We start from the raw sequence: 20,152 nt of genomic DNA on the forward strand, positions 1-20,152 counted from the left end.
TCTTTATTCAAGTCTTAAACAGAAATATGATGTCATATGAACAATAACTAATGACATCTTTATAATCACCTTCTCACAAAATAATTAATAAATCTTTGGATATAATATTAAATGGAAGCACGTAACCATGCTGTGATGTCAAAGCAGCATCATGAATTCATCATCAACAGGCAAGATTTAGAAGAGACCTTCACTCACACTTTTTTTTTTTTTTTTGAGTAACTAAAAAAAAAAAAACGTAAGAGGATTTTTACGAAATTCACCTATCTAAAAGTCGATTTCAAGGGGTTCACACTCTCATTTGGAGAGGTAACTTTGTAATTTTATTTTATTTTTTACATATATTTATTATATAAATTACTAATAATTCAAACAGTAGAATCAAGATTCGGAGTAGTTGGGTTATATGTGGGTGTTGACTACGAGCCTTACTCCACTATTCTAATGAATTGATTAATTCCAACCCTTCTCTGCCACTTTTGTCTTTACTTCTAACAAAATCATAATCAGGGGACCCACTTTGTAGATACGTTTTGATTTGGGTAAATTATGGGCATCTTTGATTTTTTTTCACATTTCTTTTCCTTCCATTTAGAGGTTTTTTTTTTTTTTTTTTTTTTGGTGGGACAATTTAGAAAACCTAACAGTCTCTTCTCTCCTTCAAAAAGCTTTCTTAAACAACCCTTTGTTGCCACCATCTTGTTTGCTATATATACATATAGCTAGGGTACCTTTGTGTTTGATTTGAACGACATGACGTCTATGCATTATAGAAGAAAAACTATCATAATTATTGGCCACTATTAAAGTGCATTTTTATTGAAACAGCAAAACGATCACAATATCACGACTAGATCATCTCTAAACGAGTTGATAAAAGACCAAAATCTTTATTAAGAGTAATCACATTGGCTTAGCAATTTTAAATTGCTATCCAAAATGGCTAATACAAACCCAATAACAATCTGCATAGGCTTAGCTATCCATAATGCAAAATACATTTTAATTAGCTAGCTAGAGTATCTCCCTAAATTTAGAGAAGCTTAGCTGGATGTGTTTTTTGATTAGGGAAGAGGATTAACATTAATGGATAGAGAGAGGGATTTTCTGGCCGAGAATGCCTAAAAATGAGCAAGAGATTTTTAAGCGTCCTGGCAAGGGAATACTTCGATGCCTGAATTAGTAGTGTATTTTTGAAGGTATATAGAGATTATTAGTGAGCTTATGAGAGAATTATCATACTTGCAATGGCCGCTTGTCTTTATAATGGGTGCTCCCTCTAATTGTCTGGCTAGGTGTCCTGATCCTATTGGAGGTGTTTATTTAAAAACCATATCATGCGATCTTTGTGTAGTCCTAATGGCTAAGATTCCATGCCAAGAATAAAGGGGATAGTTAATGACGTGGCAGAGAGTGAACACCTATAGTGGTATAGAATGTTCCGTTCACTGGGAGCATTCGAACAGTGTAGCAAACGGTGAAGGCCATAACGTTTTGATTGCTGGGAGCATTCGAACGGTGAAGGCTAGAATGTCCCGTTTGCTGGGTCTTTTGTTGAGGCATTTGAATGACGCCTGTTCTGAGAGGAACGTTCGAAAGGTGGCTTGTACCGTCTGAACGCGCGCCGCATCTGAGGCGAAAATTGGGTTTATAAACATGATTTTTCCCATTTCTCACTTTCTCCTCACAATTTTCTCTCTTCTCTCACCTAGGGCTTGAGCTTAAACCTTGGGCAATGATCCATGCTCCTTTGAGTGCGAGGTAACCCCAAAACAAAATTCATTATGACATCAAGTCATGGGCCATCGGGCACCGGTAATGGGTGTATAGACCCGCATTTGTGAGGACCGCCCCCTTAGACCTTTGACAAATAAAACACCTTTCTACATAACGTGTCACATTATTAGTTAGCTTGGGCCAATAATAGTCTAATGAGACCAAAGCCAAGGTTTTGTTTCGCCCAAAGTGACATTCTCCATGCAACTCTCATATTATTTGCTCCCTCAACGAACTATACGGAATGCATAGCTATAAACTTCGAAATACATAACCATTAAGAATAACATAATCACTATGCGTACCTAGAGACACCTCAGCAAATATCTTCCCGAATGAAGGATCTTCCGTAACAACTCTTGGAAAGTGTCAAAACCCACAACTTTGGTATACATAGTAGTAAAGGAGTGCAACCCTCCTACTCAGAGCATCAGCAACTCGATTCAAATTCCCTAATTGGTGTTGTAAAAAAAAAAGTGAACTCCTGAAAGTAAACACCCATTTGGCATGTCTGCGACTAAGCTTCTGTTGGACATTGATATGCATGATCAGTGATAAGGATGAACTCCTTTTACACTAAGTAATGACATCAATGCTTCAAAGATTGTACAATGGCATAAAACTCCAAGTCATAAGTGGAATAGTTCTTCTTGGACCCCGGCAACTTTTCATTGAAAAAGGCAATCGGGCGTCCCTCTTGGCTTAGGAAACCACCAATAGGGGTGGGCACGGGTCGAGGCGGGGCGGGTATCGCCATTTTTCTCACCCGCCCCACACAGTGCGGGTTCTACAAATTCCAACCCGCCACCCGAGCACAAGGAAGAAAATCCGCGCGGGTTCGGGTGTTGCGGGGCGGGGTAGATCGGGGCGGGTTTTGCGGGTTGTGCGGGTTGGGTTCTCTCTTCCTCAGATCCTCTCCTTTCTTTCCTCCGCCGGCTTGTCTTCTTTCTTTCTCTCTTTTTTGTTTCATCTCTTCTGCAGATTTCTTCTCCTCCTAAACAAACACAAGTTACACAACCTACATTAGAACCCTTGAATCAAACCTAAACCAAAGAACTTGGAATTAAATCTGGACGAGGGAGAAAAAAATTTGAAATCTGGACTAAAAACTTGAGATCTCTTGAGAGAGAGAAAAAAACCTGGATCGTGGTCTCGAGGTGGGAGCGGCGCAGTAGCCCGTGGCCGGAGGATGTCGAGCGGCAGCGTAGATGAAGAGAGAAGGAGATGAGAGATGGAGAGAGAGCAAGAGAGAAGATAGAAGCGTGAGAGATGAGAGACGAGAAAGTGAGAAACGGCGCTAGAAAAATATGTTAGGGTTAGGGTTTTTTATGTTTTATACCTATGTGGGGTTGGGCGGGGCGGGTACCCGTAAGAAAAAAATTTCAAAACCCACGCGGGTTGGGGAAAATCCACCCGTACCCGGAAAAATACACTCAAAATCCGCGCGGGGCGAGGCGGGTTTGCGGGTTGGGCGGGTTTTTGCCCAGCCCTAACCACCAATGCTAATGCCAGATGCGTCACAATTAACTTCGAAAATCTTCTCAAAGTCTGAAAGAGCGAGAACAGATGCTTTTGTCATTTTTTTCTTCATTAATTGAAAGCTTGTATCGACTTCTTTAGTCCACTGGAAAATCTGACCCTTTAAGCACTCAGTGATTGGTGCAATCAATGTATTGAAATTTTGGATGAACCATCGATAGAATGATACCAATCCGTGAAAACTCCAGACATTATGTACACTATTGGGTGTTGGGCATTCTAGAATTGCTGTCACCTTAAACTGATCTGCATGAACACCATCAATAAACACAACATATCCAAGGAAAGTGATAGTGGTAGTGAGAAAGGAACACTTCTTCTGATTAACATATTGACACTTTTTTTGTAGTGTGTCAAGAACTTCCCTGGGTTGTTTTAGGTGTGTCTCCTGCAAGAAGTTGTAGATGAAAATATCGTCAAAGTACACAACAATGAACTTCTTCATGTAAGGTCGTAACACCTAATGCATGAACCTCATGAATGTACTGGGAGCGTTGGATAGCCCAAAAGGCATGACCATCCACTCGTACAACCCATGATGCGTTTTGAATGTTGTTTTCCACTCATCTCCAGGCCTAATTCGATTCTAGCATGTCATCTAAGTGAGGAATCGGGAATCTATACTTCACTGTGATTCGATTGATGGCTCAACTATTGACACACATACGCCACGACCTATCCTTCTTCGGAACTAAGAGAGCAGGAACTGCACATGGACTCATGCTCTCTCGGATGCAACATCTTTCTAGCAACTTTGTCACTTGGCGTTGCAATTCTTCATATTCCTTTGGGCTAAGGCGATAAGCAGGTCGATTTTGCAAGCTTGACCCTGGCACGAGATCAATGTGGTGATGTATATATCTCTCATGTGTGGTAAACCAGGAGGTAGATTCTCTAGCACCAAATTAGCAAACTCTATGAGCACCTCTTGTAACTTTACTGACACTTCATCATCTAATCTGGCATCTTCTTCACATGAAGGCGTATACAACACCCTCTTCTTTTGCTTCCTCCATGAACCAAGACATTAATAGGGGATTACTGCCCTCTTTTTCCCTTGATGCTCAAGGTATAGGTTTTCCATCGTCCATCATAAATAACACTTCGATCATATTACCAAGGCTCGTCTAATAATAAATAACATGCATCCATAGACACTACATCGCACTATGCATAATCAAAATATTTTATACCAATTGAAAAAGAGACCAAACACCTCCTATCTACTGTTACCTCAGTTCATTTTTTTCAACCATGACAATTTGTATGGTTTTGGAAAGTGATCAATCTTCAGCTGAAGCTTCTTAATTGCATCTTTTGACACCACATTCTTACAACTGCCATTGTCAATAATAAGCTTGCAAACCTGCTTTGTGATTGTGTATGTGGTATGAAAAATATTGGTTATTAACCAATCTTCTTCATAATCATCTTTTGGAGTAAGCAAGCTTTTTCTGACAACAAGAGTTTCGTTCCCATCTCCATACAAAATATCCACATCAATCTTCTTCATAATCATCTTTTGGAGTAAGCAAGCTTTTTCTGACAACAAGAGTTTCGTTCCCATCTCCATACAAAATATCCACATCATTACCTTCTTCAAAAACAGGATCTCCGATGTTAACTTGCTCTTCTACTGTCTTATCCTCAATCAAGAGATTCTTACCCTTCTGCTAGCAAATTTTCGGCAATCTGTCAATCGATGACCGGGCTCCCCACATTTGAAACAATGGATGTTGGAATTGGAACTCTGACCTTGCGTAGATTGAGGATTAGGATGAGGCTCCTGAGGATGAGTTCCTCGTGTATTTTGATCTCCTCTCGGTATAGATATGGTATTATTCCTGACTTGCTGCTTTTCTACAGTCAAGGCACGTTGGTAGGCTTCAAAATCTGTCCAAATTAAGTAGAGACTAAGGACGTCTTGTAGGGACTGCTGCAAACCGCCTAGATAACTCGCCATCAATTGCTCCTCAGTCTCTGACAAGTCGTTCCAAGCAACCAATTGGTAGAACTCTTTAGTGTAATCATCAACAGATCTCGCACCTTGTCTTAGAGTATGAAGTCACTGAAATAATGTCTGCGTGTATCCGAAGGGTAAAAAGTGTCTCTTCATCTTCTCTCAATCACAAATCTTTGGCTTGCCTTGTCTATCTCGTGATCGCTTTAGCTGCTCCCACCAAGCGGATGTGCGACCCTTTAGTTTGATGGCGATAAACTTCACCTTCATATGATCCGGAACCTCCTTATAATCTAAGATCCTTTCTACCTCATGCAGCCAATTAATCAATGAAGCCTTCGGCTTGTGAAGTGCCAGAAAATTCTGGAAGCTCAACTTTGAAGCCTAAGTCTCCGTGTCGCCAATCCTAAACACGCTGTTCCGGAACCAGAATAAGATTGTGATACGGGTTCTCAAAATTGAATTCTGAATTGCGATCATCCATCTCGCGATCCCTCTCCAAGTTTTGCCCCACTAGACGCTAGGTTCGCAACCTGCCTCTCCAAATCTTCAATCGTCACGTCTCGTACATTGCGTTCATGGTAGGGGACTTCCTCATTCAAAACCTACCCACGCCGACCACGACCGCCAGCCATAAAAACTGATGAAAAAAAATTCTCTCCAAGAAGACGCTAAGCTTTGATACCAACTGATGCCGGACAGAACTAAGATTATTCTAATAGCGTATAATATCAGTAGAAACTAAGAATTGAAGATAGAAAATGAAATTCAAGAAGATAAAAAATAACAAATAGGGAAAAGAAAGTTTCTAAGTGCCCAAAATAAGCAAACAGAAAAATAACTCTAAAAGACTTAAATTTAATTGATAATATAGATTGAATTGAAAAATAACAAGAACTAGATGCCTTTATATAGGCTAGACACCTCCTAGAGTAACAAAGAAAATGAAAATAAATCATAATATGAAAACAATCCTAAGAGTAAAGGAAAAACTCAATCCTTATTCAAAAAGAAAAACTAAAATATAAATAATAAATCTACTTTATTTTTATTATTTTTCTGTATCAGTTTCTCTAAGTGTCATAATATGTGGTTTTTGAATGTCTAACCCTAGGGAACGTGAATGTAAGTGGTGGATTGTGTTTAATCATGACATGCAATGTGATCTTGTAGTGTCAACCTTTAGTGGGAGTTTTTCCTTTGAGGTCAAGCAGATACTGCAAGTATTTTACTTACTATGCAAAAGAATTGATTTAAAATTGTTTTCAAAACATGAAATAGATGCTTTTGATCGAGCCAATGATATATTGTGATAATGAGTGTTTATGCCTTACTTTTGATGTTTTTTGTGAGTTTATGATTAAATGGGTTTGTGATATGATTTCCATGAGTTTATGATTACATGGGTTTACAATACACTATTTATGAGTTTAGGATATGTTTGCAAATAGTGGTAAAAGAATATGTTGTTGAATGATGCATGGACATGAAAGTATATGAACACAACGAAATAAGAGATTCATCTGCTGTGAATGTAAAGAAAAGTAGTAGTGGCACGTGAAATAAGAGATTCATCTGCTTTATGACTTACATAAAATTGGTGGCGTTATATTTTTCGTGTTAATTTCTCTCTCATATATTGTCTCAAATATTTATTTTTTGTTCTAACGACAGAAAAGACCTCAGAAAATTCTAAGCCACTTTTAAACTAGTCGGAAGACATCCTAGGGATTCAGATGGAACATAGGCTTCTGCGAGCGAGGCGGTCAAGGTCACCATCGAGCCTTAGTCTCATTTTTCAGCTAAATTAATTTGGATTGGCATGTTGAAAAGAGAATTTTGGAAATAAGTGCTTATCACTTGGAAAAAGACAAAAATATATATGCAGGTGGGAGGAAGTACCTCAAATGCTCTTATATATGTTTAGTCTCGTTGGAAGAAAATCTGGCAAATAAGGGTCTAGGTGTGGTAAAAAAAAGTTCTTAAGGAAGGCTTATAATAATTTGTTTCCAACTAAAGAAAATATTTTTAAAATAAGGATAATACATGATCCACTTTGTCCTATATGTGGGTTGGATGAGAAGATTATTGTTAGGGATTGTGCCCAAAATCTCATAGATAGATGACATATCTATTTTTGACATTTAGGCTTGTAATGAATATAGGTTCACTAATTAAATTAATTGAGCATATGGCATATAATGTTTTACATGCTTATTATAATTATATGTGTTGAGCACGTGAAAGGTCCTTGGATTACACTGAATATGGTATATGGTGTGAGACGAGGATATCACACAAAGTTATAGTCCATAAACCTTGTAGTCTTAAACTTTGAGTAGTTTGCAGACAATAATGGAATTGGTATTCCACTTGCGAAAGACTATTACATAACGAATATTGATGATCTGCCTTAATCAAGCGAAGCTAGAGGCTTCGGGTTGATGTATAGGTGTTATACACTGAACGGATTAAGTAGTTGTCTTTTCACAAAATACTATTAATAGGAAAGACAATAACTCATAAAAGATTACCAATGAAATTGATTATAAATCCTGAGATGATTGTGTACTCAGATATGAAATGAAGATTACTTTGATATATTTATGGATGATACCTTTATTGCGAACAACATTCTCGTATGTTGGATAATCACATGTAGCATTGTGAAAAAGCTTTTCTCAAAAAGGAATGCAAGTCTTTTTTCTTAAAAATGATAATAAATTTTTCCTTAAGATAGATTTTATGGATTTGATTATTCTCAGTCTCTAAACCGAGACATTTTGGTTGGGCATACCAAAATAATGTACATATGTTAAAGGCTTTCACAAGTATGAGAATAATAATAAAATGGGTTAACTACCTAAAACCCTCCTTAGGGTTTCACTACTTTATTTTTTCCCCCATTGGTTTTGATTTGCATCATAGGAGGTACATGTGGTTTTTATAAAAACCAAATTGGTCATTTCGTCAGTTGACCATTAGTTGACTAAACGAAAATGACACGTGGACCAATTAAATCTTGCCACGTGTGATGTAATTTATTTTCTATATTTAAAAAAATATAAAAAATATATATATTTTTCAAAAAAACAAAGAAAGTAAAAATTGGGGGTGGCCAAAACCACCCCCAGTCACCCTCTTGGCTCCAAGGGGGTGGCCGAGCCACCCCTAAGGGGCCAAGGGGGTGGCTGAAACCACCCCCAAAACCCACTGGGGGGGTATTGACCACCCCCTTGGCTCCAAGGGGGTGGCTTGGCCACCCCCTTGGTCCCTTGCAGGTGGCTCAGCCACCAGGCGACCCCCAATTTTTCTTTTCTTTTTTTTTTTTATGAAAAAAAATTATTTTTTAAAAATATATATATAAAAAAATAAATTACATGACACGTGGCAAGATTTAATTGGTCAATGTGTCATTTCCGTTAAGTCAACTAATAATCAACTAACGGAAGGATTAATTTAATCTTTATCAAAACCACAAATACCTCCTGTGATACAAATCAAAATTCAAGAGAAAAAAAATAAAGTAGTGATATCCTAAGGGGTTTTAGGTAGTTAACCCTAATAAAATTAGTGACTCAATGATAAAGAAGTAGAGAATTAAGTGACAGTGTCTTTAACCTTAATTTTATCACATAATATTTCATGAAAAAATCAAAAGTCAATATTAAGTTATAAGTCAAATGGATTAATCGTTTGAATTAAAAATATAAATTAGAGTCCAATTACAATTATTTAGTGAAATTAATTGTAATTAAATAGTGACTTGAGAAAATTGAGACTATTTGTACCTAGTTTTATTTTTCATTTAGGTTCCTTATCAAGTTGATGTAATTCAATCAAGTTAAGCTTTCTTATTTATTGGGCTGCTTGTTTTAATTTATTAAAACATGAGTTAAAGAGAAACTGTGTAGAAGATGCAAGAGAGGGAGACTGGGGGCTTGGGATAAAACCTATGCCGAGGGACAATATAGTAGACACATGGGCCTAGGAAAAAATTTCCTAGCGGGAAAACCCTAGGCGTCCACTATGACTAAGCCCACTGGGATTAGTGCTTCCACTTTTCCCACGTGATAAAAGATCTCCCACCTCTCCTAGAGTTCAAGCTTATAAATAGAGAAGTATGCAACTCTTGCAAAACACTACATCTCTACAGTTATTTAGTATAATATTCTTGAGTTAACTCGAGAATAATTTAAGTTTAGAAGAGCAATGAAGAAGCCCGCACTTTCTTAGTTATTTTTAGTCATTGGTGAGAAGATCTGAAGGTTTCATAATTCTTGAGATCACAAGTTTTTCATTAGGGAGCAAGGAGCAAAATTATGCTCAAAAGCCAAGGAGTGACCATTTTCTACAAGTAAGTAGTTTTAGTTGGGCAGTTTAATTTTAAATAGCATAATTCTTTTCATATTCTTCATAAAGTTCTATCTTCGTATTAGAATTATTACTTTTCGATGCGCAATCTTGTTTTTGCAATGATATTCCCAGCAATTTCTTGTCATATTTTATGGAGACGCTCTTCATCTAATGATATATGAGTGAAATGTTTTAGGAAAATATAAAAATGCTCAAGCGAAGAAGATGGTTTTCTACATATCTCAAATGGGCTATTAGAGAAGCTTGAGGAGGAAGAAATAAAGTTGGTTACTACAATTGCTAGAAGAATATGGCTGTGGAGAAATAAAGTTGTATTTACAGGTGACCTCATTCATTCTTCCCATGTAGTACGAAACGTAATGGAGGCAATGGAGGATTTCAAGAATGAATGAGGAATAATTTGGAGCAAAATCAAGCCATGGATAATCCGAAATCGATTAAACCCCTTAGTTGGAGTGATTATGGTCAATTGGGATGTGAAAATAGATACTTACAACAAAAAAATGGGTGTGGGTGCAATTGTTAGAGACTATAAGGGTATGAGAGAAATGTGTTGGCAAATTTGTGTTTTTATAAATCTTATATAACTTAAACATTTGTATTCTCAAGAAATATTTATTGTTACCCTTTTGCATATTAAATTTGGTAAGGATAAATAATTTCTTAAGAAAAGTGACGTTGTTATATACTTTAGGGGTAATTTTGTTTTTGTGTATTTATCCTATTTTCTTTTACACATTCCTCGTGCCAAGCTGGCGATAACAATTTGTTGTCTTAATTACTACCAATTTTTACGGTAATTATAAATTTCATATAAAATTCATCTACAACTCAAAAACTTATTTTAAAATTTTTTTTATCCCTTATATATAAAAGGAAAGTCAAATCCACAGCCCGGTTTGACTAACCAGATAAGTTTAGGCTAATAGGCTCCCTTTTTTACCATTTATGGGAATCTAAATCGACATGGATCACATATTCCAACCTCGGCTCCAAGGCTGCAAGCCTGCAAGTGGACCGTAGTACAAAAATGAAAATAAAAAAAGACAAAAAGGAAATAATAATCAAGTAAAATTGCATAAAAGAATAATAATTAGAGGGAGAAATCTCAGTGAGTTCCCTCCACAAACACAAATAGTGTGAATTATCCGTTCCCTCTTTCTATGCTGTCCACTCTTCTCCCATTAGCCAAAACCATCTCCACCTTAATATCCTTCCAAAAGAAGAAGAAATCATGGTTATAATGAACCTCTCATCCTATCCACCATCTTCTTCCCATTCCCTCATCAGATTAACCAATTCAAAGTCACCCATCACAGAATTTTCACTAAAGCCCAAAACCCTCTTCTCAAAATCTTCTCTTTCTTCTATAAACTGCTCGTTTTCTTCATCACACCTCAGTTTGAATTTCAAGAACCAATTTTTCTTTGGAAAGAGTGGAGCCCCACCTGGGAAAAGATTGGATTTTAGGTCTTGGGCAATTCCTGGATTTGATTTCGGCAACTTTGAGAGTGCTCAGTCTGTTTTGGAGGCAGCCGCAGTTTTAACAGCCATAATCATTGTTCATGAGAGTGGTCACTTCCTTGCTGCTTATCTTCAAGGAATCCATGTAAGTAAATTTGCAGTTGGGTTTGGTCCAATTTTAGCTAAATTCAATGCCAACAATGTAGAATACTCTATTAGAGCTTTTCCTCTAGGTGGCTTTGTGGGGTTTCCTGATAATGATCCAGAGAGTGACATTCCAGTTGATGATGAAAATTTGCTTAAGAATAGGCCAGTATTGGATAGGGTAATTGTGATTTCAGCTGGTGTCGTTGCCAATATAATCTTTGCGTATGCTATAATCTTTCTCCAAGTCTTGTCAGTTGGTTTGCCTGTACGAGAGGCCTTTCCTGGGGTGCTTGTGCCCGAGGTTAAAGCCTTTTCGGCTGCTTCCAGAGATGGGTTGCTTCCGGGCGATATAATACTTGCGGTTAATGGAAACGAATTGCCAAAAATAGGGCCTAATGCAGTTTCTGAGCTTGTTGATGTAATTAAGAGAAATCCTAAAAGAAATGTGTTGCTTAAGGTTGAGAGGGGGAAGGAGGATTTTCAAATTGGAGTCACCCCAGATGAGAATTTTGATGGAACTGGTAAAATTGGTGTTCAGTTATCTCCAAATGTTAAGATTTTTAAGGTTTTACCGAAGAATTTATCTGAGGCTTTCATTTATGCTGGGAATGAATTTTGGGGTCTCTCATATAATGTTTTGGATAGCTTAAAGCAGACTTTTCTAAACTTCTCTCAAACTGCTAGTAAGGTTTCGGGTCCTGTGGCTATTATTGCTGTTGGTGCTGAAGTGGCAAGGTCAAATATTGATGGCCTTTACCAATTTGCAGCAGTGCTTAATCTTAACCTTGCAGTAATAAACCTTCTTCCATTGCCTGCTTTAGATGGGGGTTCCTTGGCTTTGATCCTCATAGAGGCAGCGAGGGGTGGGAGAAAGCTCCCTCTAGAACTAGAGCAGCGGATTATGTCATCGGGGATCACTATTGTTCTTCTCCTAGGGATATTCCTTATTATTCGGGACACTCTTAACCTTGATTTCATAAAAGAATTGCTGTGATTGCTTTCGAGGTCTCGGAAGTTTGAAGTTGATTTGGGTAGGGAAAAATTTACAAAGCTGTTGTTGGATCAGACTGGTTGCCTGTGATGTCTCACAGAGGGGACAAACTGAGATCATTAGGAATGCTTGGCATAATGTAGTTGCTTCTGCCAAAAGCATTAAACGAAAGGTGCTTGTGGCTTCTCATTTCTTCTCAATATCTTTCATCTAATGAGAGATCCTTTTCAAAGTCCTGTAAATCATAAAAAAAATTTTAATGATATTGGCATCATAAAATTGCTGTGAACTTCAATATCTTGTTCTGCCCTGTGAAAATCCATGAAGATGTCTATAACAGTTCCATTATTTTCTGTTCGATGCTTGGTAATTGAGCTCACTTGGGTGCCATGACTTGGAAGTTTTCTGGATGATAACTTTTGTTGCAATCCAACTTTGAACTCAATAATGTAAGTATCAACTCTTTTCTTCATACTACAGATTTTCAAAATTTTGGCATTTTGTGAAGTAATTTGGTTACTCTGTGTGTGTCAAAATACTTGCCTAAAGAGGGAATAGATGTTTCTTCCTATGCTTCTTTGCAAATATTAGCATCCAATTTGTTGCTTCCTGTTTACACTTCTTGCATATTGATGGTTTTGAACCAAAAAGAAGAAAATCGCTTGTTCAAACTCTGCTGCTTTCTTGCATATACTCTGCAATTTCTAGCACATAATGATTCACACAGCTCAAGTTGTCAGGGATCATATGACTTCCACTAACTGTCTTATCATTATTTTAAGAAAATCAAAGCCATATAAACTTTCCCAATAATTAAAACTGCAGAGTATTGATTGAAACCTAATTATCTCTGGAGGTATATGCATCATGACAGAAGCTTAAAACATGCTATACCACGGATCGCAAGTTCAAGTTTATGATTGGGATATCGAGGCTGTAATTTCCTTGTTTAATAATAAATATAGTGTTACGTAAATTGATGTGACAAGATAAGGCATTAGCTCACAAGCTTCAACTTGTTCAGAAGAATGAAAATTACAACGTACATAGAACTTGGGATTTGTTTGACCCCAACAATATCATTGTCCAGAAAACGCTAGCATTATTAGTTGATGATGTTTTCAAATTTCCATCCACACGAGTCAAATTATAAAGGGAAATGTTAGGGTGTATTTTTAGTCTTAGGTGGATATTATTTTTTAAAAATCAAGTGAGAGAAATGACTAATGCTAGAAGTCTAATGTGCCTTCTAAAATTATTATTGGGCTTGTAATTGATCATTATTGAATTTTAATCAAATATTAATTTTAAAAGCCACCTCATTCTTGAAGTGATATGAGAAAAACATAAGAGTGGCTTTTAGAATTATTTGAGAGAAATAAGTGACACTTTCTTTTTTTTTTTAAAAAAAAAAAAAAAAAAAAAAAAAAAAATTAGAAAATAATATCCACTAGCATTCTCCAATTTTAAATCATGCTCAAGGTGCAACACTTAAGGAGAGCATAAAAACTAACCATGTATGCAAGGACGGAATGAAAAGTTTAATTTTAGAGAGGCAAGACAGTATTAAAAATAATAATAATAAAAAAAAAATTAAGGGCTAAAATAAAGAAAACATATATATATATTTCTTTTAACCAACTTAAAGGCATATAAAAAACCTTTTAAAGAAAACTTTTTCAGGTGAAGGGGGTTAGAGGGGGCATGGCCCACACCAACCCCTTTCTAGCTCGGTCAATGCATGCATCCCATAGATGTTTCATACTTCGAGTTGTTCGTTAATGTATCTGACAATGTGGCAGGGCACCTCCATTCATCCATCCTTGTGCCAAGCCCTCAGCCCCTCTTACGTAAGGGTAGTCGGGTGGGGCACGAGACTGACCTCCACCCTCTTTGCGAAGCCTACCCTCTTTGCGTAATTGTTAAAGTTTGAAGGTTAAGGGGAAGTATGTCAGAAGACAAAACTTAGGGTAATAACTTGATAATTTTTTAAGATAAAACTTGTAAAAAATAGATTTCTGGACGGCCAAACCAAATGATAGGTCATCTGCAAGAAAATCATGAGAATGACACCAGTTAGCAACTCACTCAGGACCCTTCGATGCATCATTCAGTAAATTTGTTGAGAAAGCCAAATAGAGGAAAAGTTTTAGGATAGAATAAACTCATATCTTATTTAGATATGGTAACTCTCTTTTAAATTAGACTCCTTATTTAATTGACATGGTAATCATGGTTCGAACCAGTGTTCAGATTTCTTGCTCGTTGATGAGTCCTTGATCATTGACCCATTGCTCGAGCCCTGGAATGACTAAGACGTTTGAGTTTCGGATGATTGAAGGAGGAGGAGGTGGTGCGTTATGGATTTTGGTGGACCAAGACCTTGGCCAGAGCCTTGGGAGTGGTTCAACCACCATTCGTTTGGCTAAACCGACTACCATTTTTGACCAATGGGGTGGCACGTACAGCCATTCCCCTTTTTTAAAAAAATAATAATTTTATTCCGTTTAGAAGTTTTTGATTCTATTTAATCAAGGGTATTTTAGTTTAGGAAACATTAATTATTAATTGAATGGTAGTAATTGAGGGGGATATTCGTGGAAGGACGATTAATACCACAACCTTTTTAAGGGTACGTTTGACGTTATGGTATTAGATAAAAAGTGAAATTTTAAATTAAATCACAGAAAATAGATTATTTGAAATTGCGTTTTTAAAAAAATGTGATTTGAAAACATAAAAAATATGCGTTTTTAAATCGCAGGTACTAAGGTTATTTTTTAAAAATGCAAAAGTTTATAGGCTAAACTAAGATTTTAAAGATCAAACTGCATTTTTACCAAACACTTCATTTCGTTTTTAAATCATGTTATCAAATCGTATATTTTAAAATCTTATTTTTTTGAAATTGCAAACTCAAACTAACCGACTCTAAAAAAAATGTCAAAGTAAGCAAATCAAAGCTTGTGGTTTGTTTGATTACCTTAAGATAAATTCAAGCTCAAGGCACCATGCTCAAGTCACCATGCTCAAGTAAAGCTTTTCAATTCTTCTTTAATTGAGCCGCACTTGAACAAAATACTATTTTTTTTTTTTTGGAAAAATTATAGTTTACCCCCTCAAAGTTGACAGCGTTTTTCAATTTGAACATCAAAGTTTCAATTTTGCAATCCATCCTCACAAAGTTCCAATTTTTTTCAATTTGACCAATATCATCCCAAAATTCCCATATTGCCCTTGATTTTTTTTTTTTTTTTTAATGAAAACGAAAACAAATTTGGGGGGTGCAAAAATGACCAGATGACCAAAGGGGTGGCTGAATATTTTTAAAATTTTTTTATAAAAAATAAAAAAATAAAAAATTATGGGCAATATCCAATATGGGAAGTTTTGGATAAAATTGGTCAAATTGCAAAAATTTGGAACTTTGAGGGGGTGGATTGCAAAAATTGAAACTTTAGTATTCGAATTGAAAAACGCTTTCAACTTTGAGAGGGGTAAACTGTAATTTTCCCCTTTTTTTTTTTTTTTTACATGCCCATATAAGAGGATAAAAATAGAGAGAGATTCGAATTAGTAACCTCCATTTTTATGAGGTGTGATTTGCAGTTGATTGAGTTACCCCCTTAGAAGCTAAACAATTCAACTTAGATCATGTTATCTAATTGAGTCAGGGCAACATATTTTAACCCAAGTGGACTTCATTTACTGCTCAAACGACCTAAATATTGATACAGATATATTGAATTAAAGTGTAGTTAATACAGTCAAAAGGAATATCAACTTAAAAGGAAGGTCATTTAGTTGATAGTTTACCAAAATAAAAATATTTTAAAAACCATAAACGACAAACTCACATAATCAAAAGGAAAACAACATTTATTAGATGGAAAATTCCACTACGAATATTACAATTGGGGAGCCCGATCTCATTTCTTCCAATACAAGGTCTAGATTGTGCCAATTCAACTAAATAAAATCCGAGGGTCAAAAATAAATCAAAACTTTTTACTCAATCCACACACAATCTCCTCTCTCTTCTCTTTTACTATCTCCAACCCCACCCCAAATGGTTGTCACCACCATCGATCACCACTGGCATAAGGGAATTGGATGGATGTGGCAGCCAGTGTACTATTTAGAATTTGGGCATGTGATTTGGGTGGCATCCTCCAAGGGCGAGGCTGAGCGTCGGCAAGGCGTCGAGCCCGTCCGGCATAGAATAAATTCTTTTGATTTATTTTTTACCCTCAAATTTTATTTAGTTAATGTGACAGCAAGGGTGCTCTCCTAAGGTCCGCCAAAGTGGTATAGAGACGACGTCGGCAAGTAGATATGTTCTTTACATTGTTGGTCGGTATTCAAATATCGAGACCGACCTAATATTTGGTGAAATTTACCCATATCTTAAAAACTATAATCCTATAGTTAGCTATATATATATATAGTGATTGAAAAGACAAGTAATTAAGATACGCGGTGTCAAAGTAAGTTTGAAACCAAACAATTACTAATAATAAAACACAATTATCTGCACAAATAAGTGATGTTTCAATTCAAAACAAAGAGAGACATGAAATCGAGATTCGCGTATACGTATAAAAAGTCATCTAGCTTATCGTTGCGGGTGGCTTATGATCTTAAAAGTGAAGGGATAATTTTGTTTGTTTGTTTTTTTCCCTTCTGCATTATTTATTTATTTATTTTCCACCATCTCTGTAAATGTAAACCCGTATAGTTTTGAGTATTTTAGAAGTAAATATATATTGAAAAAATGAAGAGAAATAACCAAAGTGTTGCATTTGTTCTAGAAGATGAAGGGGATGAATTGTGGTGTTTACACCTCATGTGGAGATGGAAAACGCGTCCATGGACGTACCACTAAGCATGCAACCCGGGCCGAAATGGAAGCTCGCTCCTCTAAATAAATCCCCCCTCAAATCCTCCCTCTCTCGGCTCTCTCTCTCTCTCTCTCTCTCTGTGTTTGTGTGAAAAAGCCTCTCTCTCTCTCTCTCTCGTCTCTACACAACTTTCTCTTAATTCCTAGATCCACTGTCGTTGTCCGCGAATCCGACAAGAGCTTCTCTCTCTCTCTCTACCATTGTTTTCTCTCTCTCACCTTGAGAGAGGAGAGAAGTCTTCCAAAAACTACCTTCTTTCTGATCATCTCCTTCTTCCACTAAGCCCAAAAGAGAGGAAAGCTGCGAGGAAGGATGATCGGGAAAAGTGGGGAAGTAGCTGCACACGGGGAGGGGGAGGCTGCGGCTGATCAGGCAGCGAGAACAGGCGGCGGGGACTCCGGCCGGGGGCTGAAGAAGGGGCCGTGGACGGCGGCAGAGGACACCATCCTCGTAGAGTACGTGAAGACGTATGGGGAAGGGAACTGGAACGCGGTGCAGAAGAATTGCGGGTTGATGAGGTGTGGGAAGAGCTGCAGGCTGAGATGGGCTAACCATTTGAGGCCTAATCTCAAGAAGGGCACCTTTTCTCCCGAGGAGGAGAGGATCATTATAGAGCTCCACGCTAAGCTCGGCAACAAATGGGCTCGTATGGCCTCTCAGGTATATATTAATATTAATATGCACTCATGAATCAATCATCAACTTCTTTTCATGATATATATAGATGACATGCATTATCATATTCATGCATATATATATGTTCTTCTTTGTTCTAGCTTGCTGCTTCCATCTTTGGTTTTCGATTATGACCAATTTTGTTTTTATTCTATCTGGTTCAGATTCTTCCTCTTCTTTGGGTGCATGTATGTTCAAATGATTCTGATCATGCTCCCTCTTTTAGACATTATTTTTCGAATTTCCCTATGAATAATATTCTCAGTTTCCGAATTTCATCTAATCTTTTGTGTTGATAATTGTCACCAATCCTTACCCCCCACCCATCAACAGAAAAAGATTTATGTTCCCATCTCTTCTCCTCTCTCTCTCCATCTTATTTACATGCATATATATTTTCTCCTCTTCCTGTTCTTTGACCATCTTTTGATTTTGTTTTTTTTTTTTTTAATGTAAGTGAAGAAAGAGCTGTTTTGATTTGGCGCAGAAAGGAAGATCTCACTTCTCTTCTAATTAGTTTTTGGATTCCATTTGAATTTGCCAATCCAATCCTTTTGTTTTTCCTTTATTATTTAATGATCCAGTTGTTGGTTCTGATTTTTCTAATAAATAAATACACATGCATCTATGATGCTGACCTCAAACTTTTTTGTTTCTGATTCTTTTTCCTTTCTTTCTCTCTCTTTCTCAATTTTCGTTTGGACCCACCTCTTTATGTTTTTTTGTGAAACCACCCACAATTTATGCGTCTTTGTTTTTTCCATGACCTCACTGGTTAATTTCCATCTCTGACTCCTCTGCTTTTCTCCCTTCAGTTACCTGGTCGAACTGACAATGAAATAAAGAACTACTGGAATACGAGAATGAAACGACGCCAGAGAGCCGGCTTGCCTCTTTACCCTCACGAAGTGCAGCAAGAAGCGGCAGCGTTTCATCTCCTTCTGCAGCAGCAGCAGCAGCAACATCAACAACAGCACCACCACCAACAAAAGCAGCCTCAATCTTCCCCTGCTTCATTCTCAGCTCTGCTTTCGTCGTCTCATCCGCGTAAACAGAACCACAATCCCTCGCTTTCCCCCTTCGAGCCGATGAGTTTCTCTTCGAATGCAAACCCTTTTCAGAATTCAGGATTTTACGCCAACCCCAACAACCAATTCAAGTTTTTCAGTGAAAACAACAACAACAATTCTGCTGGATATACTCTGCCTCTATCCCCTGTTTCTCCTTTTGGGTCATCTCCGTCGACTCTGTTGAATCAGAACATTGCAGCCCAATCCCTCTCTGCTCCACTGCTTGAATTCAACTCTGACAGTTTTGGTAGCAGTTACAATGTCAGTAATTCAATGGTTGTGGGGCCTCCATGCGAGCCATTTGGTGTAGTCCAGGGACTGGAAACAGAGCTTCCTTCAAACCAAACGCCACCGTACTCAACACCTCGTGCTTCCTCCACTACCAGCGGTGAAGAGAATCTCATGGGGGCTTCAAGCACTGCTAATGACTATGAAATCGAGCCGCCATTGACACACAGCAATAGTGGATTGCTGGATGCTCTCCTGGTGGAGTCTCAAACTCTGTCCGACAAGTCTAAGGGAAAAGAATTATCCGGCGACAAAGGGAAAAGCGTCGTGGTGGATGCATCTACGGAGGAGGAAGACGCAATGCCTGTGGATTCGGTTTTCAAGACTAGCGGTGAGACTAGTGCTGAGAACCACTGGGATGATTTGAGCTCTTCTCAATCATCAATTGGTGAGTTCTTTGTCTTTTATTTACTGATGAAAAAATGGTGGATTTAATTATTTAAATTAATATTTTAATATTTCTTTTGAGGACCAACACACATAAAATAAATAAACAAACCATGAAGTTAAAGTTTAAACTCATTATATTCAAATACAAATGTGAAAATCAATTATTATTATTTTTTGTTTAACATGTTTTGTTGTTTGCTATCTTCTATGGTATTACGTTGTACCTTTTGGTTCATACAGGGATGAAACCAACTGATCAGGATCCACTAGAAGAAATGAATTCAATGGATGATGATTTGTTGAGCCTACTCGACAACTTCCCGTCAGCTATGCCAGCCCCCGAGTGGTACCACGGAGGTCATGACATATCTAATGGGCAATCGCCGGATGCAGCAAGTAACAACGTGAGACTTAATACTCAACAGAATGCTTTACCAGCTCCGGTCGCAACCACTTCCAATACCCCAGAGCTCGAATGGGGCCTAGGCTCTTGCTACTGGAAAAACATGCCCGGCATATGCTAAGCAGCTTCTTACAGACGTTGGTGTTCCCCTTAAATAGTCTAGGGTTAGTG

The 20,152-nt window shown here is 37.4% G+C and overlaps 2 protein-coding genes across 2 annotated transcripts; both read left to right on the forward strand.

The window, feature by feature from the left end:
- Nucleotides 1–10,773: 10,773 nt before the first annotated feature.
- Nucleotides 10,774–12,612, forward strand: ARASP (chloroplastic membrane metalloprotease). The gene has a single exon (XM_059594089.2). It carries the CDS (start codon nt 10,887–10,889, stop codon nt 12,255–12,257), a length of 1,371 nt encoding a protein of 456 aa, XP_059450072.2. The 5' UTR covers nt 10,774–10,886; the 3' UTR covers nt 12,258–12,612.
- Nucleotides 12,613–17,310: 4,698 nt separating this feature from the next.
- Nucleotides 17,311–20,152, forward strand: MYB101 (myb domain protein 101). Its single transcript, XM_059596653.2, has 3 exons — nt 17,311–17,815; nt 18,646–19,576; nt 19,819–20,152. Exons 1-3 carry the CDS (start codon nt 17,468–17,470, stop codon nt 20,100–20,102), a joined length of 1,563 nt encoding a protein of 520 aa, XP_059452636.1. The 5' UTR covers nt 17,311–17,467; the 3' UTR covers nt 20,103–20,152.

Source organism: Corylus avellana, chromosome 5, assembly GCF_965113065.1.
Source record: "Corylus avellana chromosome 5, dhCorAvel1.hap1.2, whole genome shotgun sequence".
Classification (NCBI taxonomy): Eukaryota; Viridiplantae; Streptophyta; class Magnoliopsida; order Fagales; family Betulaceae; genus Corylus; species Corylus avellana.